This window comes from Nicotiana sylvestris, chromosome 7, assembly GCF_000393655.2.
Source record: "Nicotiana sylvestris chromosome 7, ASM39365v2, whole genome shotgun sequence".
Taxonomy (NCBI): domain Eukaryota; kingdom Viridiplantae; phylum Streptophyta; class Magnoliopsida; order Solanales; family Solanaceae; genus Nicotiana; species Nicotiana sylvestris.
Genome location: NC_091063.1, coordinates 31235004 through 31244672, shown reverse-complemented (window position 1 = coordinate 31244672; position 9669 = coordinate 31235004). Strand labels below are relative to the sequence as shown.

General features: G+C 36.1%; 1 protein-coding gene across 1 annotated transcript; it reads right to left on the bottom strand.

Moving 5' to 3' along the window:
- Positions 1-6718: 6718 nt before the first annotated feature.
- LOC104235051 (xyloglucan endotransglucosylase protein 6) lies at positions 6719-8864 on the bottom strand. Its single transcript, XM_009788719.2, has 4 exons — positions 8516-8864; positions 8331-8431; positions 7632-7825; positions 6719-7332 (listed from the first exon to the last, which is right to left on the bottom strand). Exons 1-4 carry the CDS (start codon positions 8682-8684, stop codon positions 6900-6902), a joined length of 897 nt encoding a protein of 298 aa, XP_009787021.1. The 5' UTR covers positions 8685-8864; the 3' UTR covers positions 6719-6899.
- Positions 8865-9669: the final 805 nt, after the last annotated feature.

Below are 9669 nucleotides of genomic sequence, written 5' to 3'. Positions count from 1 at the left end.
AGGAGTTAGGTGGTTAAGTAGTTAGATTAATATAAAATGTACGGTACTATTCCATTTGTTAGCTCAGTTAGTTGAAATAAAGCATAACTGCTCATTTTGCTCTCGTCTGTTTCTTCTTCATTCTAGCTTTCTCCGTCATAGCTCAGAGATGAATTTAGAGTTCATCATGGTATCAGAGCTTGAGTTAATGATCTATATCACTCGAGTTTAACTCCAGAATCATCTTCCTTAATTGTTTCGGTTAGTTACTCATTTGAGTTTGAGCAATTGCTTCGATTCCCAAAATTAGGGTTAGATCGATTTTGAGCTATTGGCATTTATGTGAGATAGATTTCTGTTGACAATGGCGATTACTAACGAGGACTATGGATCGACCCACGAATCTATAGCTGTAGCACCAGTGATCGTTCAGCATCATCCGTTGTTTCTGCAACCAAGTGACACTCCAGGTAGTTCTCTCATCTCTGTCAAGCTCACAGGACCTGAGAATTACACTTTATGGAGTAGTACTATGCACGTTAGTCTGCTAGGTAAAAGTAAGCTAGGGTTTGTAGATGGAATATATCCAAAAGAGAAATCTCCTCCTGTTCTTCATGAACTTTGGGAAAATGCAATGCTATAATCCTATCGTGGATTATGAACTCTATGAGTGTTGAATTGCTAAGTGGCATGGTCTATGCTTCAAGTGCGCATAAAGTGTGGATGGACCTCAAAAATACGTTTGATCAGGTTAACGGTTCTATGTGTTATATCTGCATAAACAAATTACAACTTCAAAGGCCATACTAGGGAGACTTGTTACAAATTGAATGGATATCCACAAGATTTTAAGTAAAAAAGAAGGGTGGATTTGGTAATGCAGTTAGCTATGCTCAAACCAATGCTGGAAACTATATGTCTGATAATTTCACTGCCCCTACACAAGCAGGATCTACTGCTAACTTTGCAGGAATCTCACAGGTGCAACAGGTGCAACAAGCAAGTCAGAATCTCCAAGCTGGAATCCCTCAATTCACTCAAGACCAGTACAACCAGATTCTTCAACTTCTAGGTAAGCAACCTGAGTGTAGTGGCTCTGTTATGGCAGCAGGTATGCTATTTTGTGGTGATATTACTAAATTCTGGCAAAATGGGTTGTTGATTCAGGGGCTTCAAGTCATATGGTGAATGATTCTAGCTTGTTGATTAATGCTAAATCAGTTGGTAACAAAGGTGCAAAAGGTTCACTTACCTTCTGGTAGTGTCACTCATGTTAGTCGCATAGGATCTGTTGCTATTCTTAAGGACCTAATAGTGTCTAATGTGATTCATATTATTTACTTCAAATACAACCTTTTATCTGTGTCCAAGCTCACAAAAGAAATGAGATGTGTTGTTATGTTCTTCCCTAATTTCTTCATTTTTCAGGAGCTCTTTAGTGGACAGGTGAGAGGGATTGGTAGAGAGGAAGATGGACTGTATGTGTTCAACTCTACTCCAAATAAGTCAGTAGGACTACAAGCTCAAAGTCAAAGCTCAGTTGCAAATACCTTGAATGTTCCAAGGCATATAAACTCTATAAATACAATAAATGCTCCAAATAAAGTAGTGAGTATAGCTGTGTGTCATAAAAGATTGGGTCATGCACCCCTAGATACTTTGCCGAAACTAAATGGTTCTTATGATTTTCAAGCTGTTGAATGTAATAGTAAAGACAAGCATTGTACAGTATGTCTCTTAGCTAAACAAACAAGACTACCTTTCTCTCGTAGTCTTACATTCTCCAAATCCTGCTTTCATACAATTTATGCTGACGTTTGGGATCCTTATAGAGTCCCTACCTATGATGGAAAAAGGTATTTCTTGACTTTGGTGGATGATTGTTCTAGGTATACATGGCTCTTCCTTTTACCTACTAAAGTTGAAGTTGTTGTTGCTCTTAGGTCTTTCTTTAATATGATTAAAAATGTCCACTCAACATCTGTTAAGTTTTTCAGATCTGATAATGGGTGTGAATTCCTTAATTCCCATATTTCAGAATTGCTACGATCTCTGGGGATTATACATCAAAGCTCATGCATCTACACTCCCCAGCAAAATGGAGTTGCTGAAAAAAGACACAAGTATATTCCAGAAGTTGCTCGAGCACTCAGATTTCAGGCTTCAGTACCATTAAGGTTCTAGGGAGAATGTGTTAGTACTGTTGTATACATCATTAACAAACTTCTCCTTAACAAAAAAAACTCCTTTTTAAATCTTGTTTGGGCATTCACCTTCTTTATAACACATGAGAGTCTTTGGATGCCTAGGATATGTAACTACCATTAGAAGACCTGACTAATTTGCTTCCAGAGCATATCCTGCAGTTTTTCTTGGTTACTCTGCTACATAGAATAGATATAAAATGTTTGGTATTCATACAAAGGAGTTTCATATTAGCAGAGATGTAGTGTTTAAGGAGGATGTCATTCCTTTTCAGCACTTGAACTCTACTAGTTCCACTTTATTCCCTGTTTTAGATATTTCTATTGCTTCATCAAGTAGTTCTGCGAATGCTCAGTTCCCACCTTCTTTTTCTTCTTCTTCTCTTACATCTCATGTCTCTCCTTATTCAGTTGGCCCTTCTATGCCTCTTTCACCTACTGATGATCTTCTTGACTATCCTGCTGTTGTTGATGATTCCACAGTCAATGATATTCATATCCTAAATCCTGATGTTATCACAGGATGACACCAGAAAAGTCCATTAGGGTGAACAGGCCACCCATATGGATGAAAGATTATATTGTTCCTGATAAAGGAAGTACATACTGTTGTTATCCAATATTAGATTATGTCAGTTATGCCAATGTGTCACCTTCTTTTGGGGATACTTCAGCTGCTTATTCAGCCATTGTGGAGCCTAAAACTTACAATGAGGCAGTCAAAGATGCCAAGTGGGTTGAGGTAATGAAGTGTGAAATATCAGCCTTGGAGGATAATCACATCTGGACAGTGGTGGATCTGCCTTCTGGAAAAGTTCCCATTAGATATAAGTGGGTGTTTAAGGTCAAATATACCTCCTCAGGTGCAGTGGAAAGGTACAAGGCTAGGTTTGTAGCCAAAGGATATAGCCAGCAGGAGGGGTTGGACTATATTGAGACCTTTTCTCCTGTAGCCAAGATGGTTACAGTCAGGTAAGTTCTTGCCATTGCTGCAGCCAAACATTGGGCCATCTTTCAAATGGATGTGCACAATGCTTTTCTTCAGGGATACTTACTTGAAGATGTTTACATGGAGGTTCCTCCAGGGTTTACTAGCCATGGGGGAAGCACATTGTCTGCAAACTCCATAAGTCCCTCTATGGGCTTAAACAAACTCCTAGATAATGGAATAAGAAGTTAACAGATGCTTTACAACAACTTGGATTCACTCAAAGTCACTTTGACTATTCATTGTTCACCAAGAAAGTAGAGTCTAAGTTAATAGTGGTGCTTGTTTATGTGGATGATTTGCTTGTACTGGGAGCAACCAAAAGTTGATTCTTCAGACCGGAAATGACTTAAAGCTAAAGTTCAAAATGAAAGACTTAGGTGAACTCAAATTCTTCCTTGGAATAGAGTTTGTTAGATCATCTAAAGGAATTGTGATGAGTCAAAGGAAGTATGCCTTGGAGCTCATTGCAGAAATGGTTCTTAGTGGTGCAAAACCAGCTGGTACACCTTTGGAAGCTAACGTAAAACTCACATCTGAAGAATATGACAGGTTCATTCATGATCAATCTTCTCTTGAAACAGAAGACAAGCTGCTAGCAGATGCTGGAAAATACCAAAGGCTAATAGGCAAATCACTCTATCTTACTATGACTAGAGTTGATATTGCCTATATAGTGCAAGTTCTAAGTCAATACATGCACAAACGAAAGCAGTGACACATGGAAGCTACATTTCGAGTGGTAAGGTATATCAAAGGTTCTCCAGGACTTGGTCTTCTAATGCCATCTAGAGACTCAGGTAAACTGGAAGGTTTTTGTGACTCAAATTGGGGAAGATGTCTATAGACCAGGAGATCAGTTACAAGTTACTTGGTGAAGTTTGGGGATGCATTGATTTCATGAAAGTAAAAGAAATAAGAAACTATAGCAAGAAGCTCTATAGAAACAGAGTTCAGGAGCATGGCCTCAGTAGTGGCTGAACTCACATGGCTTACAGGGATGTTCAAAGAGTTAGGGGTGGAGGTTGAGCAACCTATAACTCTTAACTGTGACAGTAAAGTTGCTATTTAAATAGCAGTCAATCCTATATTTCTTAAAAGAACCAAACACATTGATATTGATTGTCATTTTGTTCGCAAGAAGTTAGTGCAAGGCCTGATCAAAACACACCATGTGCCCACTAAAGAACAACAGGCTGATCTACTAACAAAGAGCCTTGGTCGAGTGCAGCATGACTACTTAATGTCCAAGCTAAAGTTGAAAAGATATCTTTCAACCATTAGCTTGAGGAGGGGTGTTGAATCAAGTACTATAGGCAGCAGTTGTGTATAATTAATTATATGTAATAAGTTAGTATTATGATTAGTTGTAGTTAGAAGGAGTTAGGTGGTTAAGTAGTTAGATTAGTATAAAATGTACGGTATTATTCCATTTGTTAGCTCAGTTAGTTGAAACAGAGCATAATTGCTCATTTTGCTCTCGTCTGTTTCTTCTTTATTCTAGGTTTCTCCGCCACAGCTGAGAGATGAATCTAGAGTTCATCACTTCATTTCAAATCATTTTTTCAAATCCAATAAAATATGCATTAATTAATATGGATATCATGGTAAATTATGCATTTTAATTATTATTTCTTAAGAATATGAAAAGTCAAAATATGTCAAGTAAAAGTGAACGGATGAAGTATCATTACAAAAACAAAAAAGTAAATGCCCCAGGAGGTTTACGAAAATAACAAGTCTTATGATTTGATTTCTTTTTTTGCTTTTCCCTTGTTCATTAAAAGAAGCTTTGTGGTTAAATAATTCAAAGTTAATTATATTCAATATCAATACCCAATTGATGTGATCTGCAACAGCCACATTAAATGCATCTTTCATTTGATTAGCAGTCTGAACTCGAGTTAATGCTTAAATAATAATTATTTTTCCACTACTGCTTTGGTACTTTCATGATATCTACAACTTTGACAACTATTTACTATATGATTAATGTGATAATGATGGGTCTTATATCTATCAAGAAAAGTTATACTCCAGATTAAAAATAATCACATAAATTAAAGTTGTGGTGGTTCAAGTTGATTCTGGAATGGTATATCAAGAACACATAGTTGAAGAACTTTATGTATAGAAGAAGAAATGTAGGATTGGATTTCGAAATTTTCCGGCCATTCCGTTAACCTTGGCTGCAAACCAGCAGCAATTTATTTGAATTTCAGAGCAATTTTTCTGCCATTCTATCTAGTCGCGCATGTAACATGTAATAGATAGAGAATTAATAAGAATTCAAATTCATATTTAAATTTTTGATTTGATCGATTTTTGTAGCCTACCGTTTGAATTTATAACTTTCGACACGAAGTATATATATACATATAAATGAAAAACCTACTAAAATCTCAATAAATCGTATAATCGAACCATAATTCCAACAGTACAATGACTTTAGTTGCTGAAATCAGTTGAACCCGCCTCTATCAATTCACACATGCTACCAACCAATTCAATTAAGGTGTAGTCACTATTATTGATTCATCGACACTACTATTTTCTTCTACTAATAGGGTACTCCAACACTGAAGTGACCACCTATTAGACAACCTTCTTAATCCTGTAAAGAATCATAGGCCCACTCAAATAATAATAATAACAATGGACCCAGACTTCTTTTTTCTTGTACCTCGTGGGCCAAGATGCAGCCCGTGAATTTTGAGCAGGACCCACTAGGAGTTACAAAATTATAAAATTACCAAACTATAGCACAATGTTCACATGGAAGTGACAGCATGGCTTTATTCCGATTTCTGCTTAGGCCATCTCCCAACCCTACTCCATTTTTGCCTCCAAACTCCATCTTCGAGTAAAAAGTAGAGTAATTTTTCTCCAACTCAACCTCCAAATTTGCCTCCATTTTGGAGGGTAATCACAAATTTGAAGTGACACTATTCATCTACATCATAACTATTTCTATTATTTATTATTATTTAACCCTTTTAATTTATCATATTATAGATACCTATTATCTTTATATAATATTAATTTTACATTTTCATGTAATTTTTCTCCAACTCAACCTCCAAATTTGCCTCCATTTTGGAGGGTAATCACAAATTTGAAGTGACACTATTCATTTACATCATAACTATTTCTATTATTTATTATTATTTAACCCTTTTAATTTATCATATTATAGATACCTATTATCTTTATATAATATTAATTTTACATTTTCATATGCGAAATCTATATAATATTAGCATACAAATTATATGTTAAAATACATGGAATGAATATGTAAAAAAAACAGATAAGATTTATTTAATGGAAATAAAAAAATAAAACTAAAATAAAAGATAATAATAAAATATATATGAGAGAGAAGAATATAAAAAGGATTATTCTTTTTGACCATATATATTTGATTTTGATTAGGTTTCCGTACACCTGGACCATATCAATAATAGAGGAGCAACAGTTGGTGATTTGGTTCCATCCTTAATCAATAAAAGTGGAGTAATAAATGATACTTTGGCCAAGTATAGAATGCATATGAAAAATACTCCATTAAAAGGCATGAACATTAAACAGAGAGATTAAATTTTTACAAACTAAAAGTAGGTAACCAAAATTATGTAACAACATGGAGTTCATGTCTTTCTTTTTTTTTAATCTTTTATACAGTGCAAGACTGAACCACAATTCCCAAGCAGAGCAACAGATGTGGCCTAGTTGCGAGTCTTGTGCTGGTGGTGCTGGCACTCAACCGGAGCAACAGGGAACCTAGCAGTGTCTGTGCAATAATCATAGACCATATGGTTAGCCCTGACCCAAATCAACTGATGGCTCTGGTGCAGACTCAGCTCAGACATTGTTGGTTCGTCCCACCAATACCTTTTCTCAGCACTGCTGCTGCACCGCTTAGAATTCTCAGCAGCTGCAACAGTTGCTGGACATTCACAGCCATCAATCTCAAATCCTCTGTAGGATGCAATAAAGGGTGCATGTGACCAATCAGTCTTGACCCTTCCGCCTTGTGTAGCCCAATCATCTGCATTCCATATTGAACTGTACACACCCATGGCTTGGTCCTTTGGAAATGGGATTCCCTTGTGCTCCAAATTCGAATGCACACGAACTGGTGTTTCATCTACTAAAAATCTGCACAAATACTTAAAATTAACAGCTTAGTATAAGCAATAGAAATTTTATATGATAACTTTGTGTTAGTAGTTTATATTATTTGGAGTTATCAAGAAAGACATTCTGAAAAAAGCACGACCCATTTAGCATGTCAAGAAAAAGGAACCAATCTCTATTAGTCATTTCTTTTAGCTTTTCAATTCTTGAAAATCAGCACGTTAGCCTTATACCATGGTTGGAACTTGCCCTGTCTCATATATTTTAACAATCTTTCTAATTTAATGTGATAAAACAATAGGAATAATAAGGAGACTTACACAACTCGGTGTTGGTTCCACAAGATGGAATAGGAGTGGAATTCATTGGATGGGTCGAACCAAAGGTTTAATCTTTGTTCTCTGTTACCCACGCCATTTACGTACACATTGGTTTGTACAGAGTATGGTTCACCAGTAGTGTTGCCTAGAAACTCAAAATCAAACTCATTGTGGGTTGGTCCCTCTGATGACATCTGCATATATATCACAAGTGAAGATACTTATCAGCAAGCAGATAATTTCATTATTAAAAAGGTTAAATAGTCAGTAAAGTCAAGCTAGATTTACTTAATAAATAGAATATATAGTTCCTAAATGTGATCACTCAAACTGACATTTACCCAATAGAAAATAATTGGACAAGAGGGGAGCAACTATTTCCTGGATATGACGAGAGGTGAAAAGGAAGTAAATGCTTGAGTTATTGCATTTCAAGATGTTCACAAGGAAACAATGGCCGAATACATGTACTGAATTTGATATAATGTCACACTACTAATATTGTCGGCCACCGGAAATTTCATTATTAATGGATTCAATGAAATGGACCAGTCATTTCAACATATGTTAATCTTTTAACTTTTCTACTTCCTCAGCACAATGAAAGATTGTTACAGTTTGTTTATGTTTTAGTATTGTGATTGGGGCTAGAAACAAGAACAAAATAACAACTACCGCGGAGCAAAGCAAGAAACTTACGTAGAAAGCAGTGACAGTTCCAGCAGAGTCACCCTCTACAAGCTTAATCTGAACAGTAACTTTCCCAAACATATACTTGTTCTTTGATGAAAATCCAGCACCTGAAATTGCACATAAGAATGTTAATGTCACATTATCAGCTTATAATACTGAACTTGATGAACAATATTAAATATGTCAAGTACCAGAAAGGTTGTCCAATTTCATCCTGAGAATTTCTCCTTCATTTGTCAAATGGTCTGTTGCCCAGCTGGGCTGATATAGTTCCTCAAATCTTGAGGAGCTAACCAAACCAACCAACATTAGAGAAATACCCAAGAAAACCCACTTAAATTCCATAGGAAAAGACACCATTTTTCAGAAGAATTTCAAAGAAAAGATAAAGAAGCTTAGATTAAGAGTGCTCAGACGTAATCTGAAGAGGGCCAAAGGGAGTGGAGTGGCTTTTATAGCCAAACGGATCAGGCTTAACCAAGAAGCCAGAGTGCCACGTCAACATGCATTTACGTACACATCACTGTCCACGTTGGAATCGGTCCTAAATGTGTTAGAGGTTAAAACTCAAAATATTATAGCCGTTAGCACTTATTGGCTTAGCTGGATTAAAGTTGGTCCCATAGTAGGGAGCAGCGCAGTAGGTCCAGTCGCTGTTGAGAGAAGGATGGGTACATTGGCTGACCAATGAAAATTGAACACATGGAATATTACAGCTGGTCACTGCCACTGTACAGTTGTCATTTGGCAGTAGCAGTTAAAAAGAGTGAGATATCTCTTTTCCTTTCAAAAAGCAAAGTATTCTCTTCGCGGTTAGTGAAAAAAATGCCACTCACTCCTAAAATTTGTACTACAAGAATGAAAAATCAAGAAAGGCTTATCAAAATGACCTTAATGAGATCTACGGTACTGGTGCATTAGACAAACTCTGTCAAATTATTTCGCATAAATAATACTCCCTCCGTTTCAATGTGAACTTATTTGACTGGGCACGAAGTTTAAGAAAAGAGAGAAGATTTTTGATCTTGTGGTGTAAAATGAGACACATATATTTTGTGTGGCTATAAATCATTGTGTAAAGGTAAATTGTTTCCAAATAAGGAAATGGGTTATTCTTTTTTGTACGAACTAAAAAGGAAATAAGTTCACATAAATTGAAACGGAGAGAGTATTACTTAAGTATGTAAAAGTACACTACTAGAAATCTGGACAAAATCGTCCAAAAAAATCGATCAAAGTTGAACGGTAATGGTGAATAACCGTCCAAAACACGACCATTTACGTCTAGATGGTATTTTGAAGGTCGGAAGGGAATATCGACCAACTTTGGTCGGTCAATTAAATT